Raw genomic sequence first — 2,404 nt, forward strand, 5'->3', positions numbered from 1 at the left:
CGGACGTTCAGCGCCGCCTTCTTGTAAGCCTAGAAGTTTGACAATGGAGTTTGGAACGTCGAGCATGATTCCACTGACGTTCCAAACTCCATTGTCAAACTCCATTGTCAAACGTCAGTGGAATCATGCTCGACGTTCCAAACTCCATTGTCAAACTTCTAGACTTACAGGAACGCGGCGCTGAACGTCCTACGTTCACGTTTTTGCGTTGAAAACTTCGGCCGCAACCTCGCTATTATCTTGTATAATTTGTAATTGCTCAACGCTGCACTATTTCTACATTTATATCCAGATACTCGCTAATTTTCATTTCTGTAAAACGTGTTTGCCATGACAACAGATTATACGATAGCCCTAGGCTAAATTTGAACAAAAATTTTTTGTTCTGCCGTTTATATTAATAATAATGCTATTAATTACCGGTAATCATTTAATGCTATTCATAGTCTAAGAGTGATAAACATTATTCGTTAAGACGTAATATGACACGAGGCATGCCATAATAAAATAGCGTATTGCTAAAAATAAGATATACTTTATTTATCAAATGTTGTACTGTACGTTATCATTTTTTCTTTTAAATTTCCGTAATGTTAATGTAATCTATATTAATTTATTATAGCTACAAACTGGTATAACCTATCCGAAATAGATTGTTGCAAATTGTATCATCATGAAATAAATAAATAATTTTGCAAGTTTACGTTGATAGTGGAAGATGAAAAGTCACAGATCGAACAAAACACGCAGAAAAATATGCCTCAATAAATATTTCATAATTATTCAATAAAATTTCAAACATTAATAGTGATAAAAATTGTAAAGAAATTATAAATATTCTATAACAGTAAACTAAATTTCTGTTGAAATTAGAACTTATGTGATATCATAACAGTTGTAATTAAAACAAAAGCATATATTTTAGTNGCCGGCTAAACCGGGTGAGGTAGGTGCTTTGTAAATTGCATGTGCGAATCTGGCTTTTTTGATGCCGACAATGCAAGCGCTTCCACTTCGCCACTAATATTTGAATATATGATAGCAATCTTATTTTTTTATTTTTTGAAATTAATTCAAGATATAAGATGCAAAGATATCATCCAAGAGTTGAAAAAAGGACATCCTGGAGGATAACATAATCCGGGAAACAGTTATCAGTTTCCTAACAGATGTCTTTATATATCGCAAAGGATTTTGATATTCCATACATGAAACTAAAATGATTCAGGTAAAAGATTCTGATTTTCTATTTTAATTTAACATAATCATTATTTTAATTATCTAAAGTGCGTTGTCCTAATTTATTTAAAAATATAATTTTATTTAGTATAATATTTAGATAATAATGAACTGTAAATAATACCAGCAGATTTTACATAATTTAGTCAGACAGGTTACTATCAAGTTTTTTGTTACAGGTTACAATGATGCGGATATTATTTTTCCTCGTTTACTCGTTTCTCTCTCTTTCCCAAAGGTAAATCAAACTATTAAAGTCTATACTTATTCATTAATTAATCTTAATTTATATTACAGTAAATCCATAGATGAAATCGTTTGTTCTTGCGAAAATGTATCCTGTCCTCCTTCCCAAAGTTGTTCTTTCGGTAAAACCAGAGATATTTGTAATTGTTGCTACATCTGTGCAAAAGTTAGTTCATTTTAGTCATTTTTAACATTAGTTTTAACATAAAACATACGTAGAAATGGATAAATTATATTATTATCTTTTATTTTGGAATTATTTGGAAGTTTAACAAATAAGAATTAGATATTACTCTTTTAAATTATCGAAAAAGTAATTTCAGAGTATATAACCAGCCGTTTATATAAGGCGAGTTTTTATATTATTAAAAATAATTATTTATTATTATTATACATTGAAATTATTACACTTTTTAGGGACCAAATGAAGAATGCGGAGGCATATACAATTATGCAGGAACGTGCGCAAACGGTTTGAAATGCAAACCTCACGAATCTCTTAAACAACTTCCAGGAAAATGTGTCGACAAATGAAAATTTTGTGTATTGATATATTCTTAAAAACTATAAAAATATCATTAGTAACTGTTAAGTTGTTTTCCTTATAAAATTTATATACAATTATCCATTAAAATAAATACAAAATAAAAGTTTTAAATAATAACGAAAATAATTTAAATTGTTTTAATTTAATTCATTGTGTTCAATTATAATGCATCCTTAACAGACGTTTTAAATTGTTATTGAAAAAAATCTTTAACGACATTAACATTTTAAAATTTTTATCAAAGAAAACAGAAAAAAAAATTATCATAACTTTTTGCAATTAAAAACAATATGAATTTTTTTAATAATACAAATATGTTTAAGGATCTGAAGATTAGTTGCGTTAATATATTTTTTAAATTATTTACTTTTG

General features: G+C 27.8%; 1 protein-coding gene across 1 annotated transcript; it reads left to right on the forward strand.

The window, feature by feature from the left end:
- The first annotated feature begins 1,089 nt into the window (after positions 1-1,089).
- Positions 1,090-2,130, forward strand: LOC111634165 (single insulin-like growth factor-binding domain protein-2). Its single transcript, XM_023378869.1, has 4 exons — positions 1,090-1,228; positions 1,419-1,477; positions 1,537-1,651; positions 1,903-2,130. Exons 1-4 carry the CDS (start codon positions 1,220-1,222, stop codon positions 2,017-2,019), a joined length of 300 nt encoding a protein of 99 aa, XP_023234637.1. The 5' UTR covers positions 1,090-1,219; the 3' UTR covers positions 2,020-2,130.
- The last annotated feature ends 274 nt before the right edge of the window (positions 2,131-2,404 follow it).

Source organism: Centruroides sculpturatus, unplaced genomic scaffold, assembly GCF_000671375.1.
Source record: "Centruroides sculpturatus isolate CEXI.00-Female unplaced genomic scaffold, Cexi_2.0 scaffold774, whole genome shotgun sequence".
In the NCBI taxonomy this organism is placed as follows: Eukaryota; Metazoa; Arthropoda; class Arachnida; order Scorpiones; family Buthidae; genus Centruroides; species Centruroides sculpturatus.

Bases quoted from the DNA above. Each gene is read 5' to 3' on its own strand.
- LOC111634165 (XM_023378869.1), top strand. The intron at 1,478-1,536 runs GTAAATCAAACT...TTTATATTACAG, and splicing joins TTTCTCTCTCTTTCCCAAAG to TAAATCCATAGATGAAATCG. The intron at 1,652-1,902 runs GTTAGTTCATTT...TACACTTTTTAG, and splicing joins GTTGCTACATCTGTGCAAAA to GGACCAAATGAAGAATGCGG.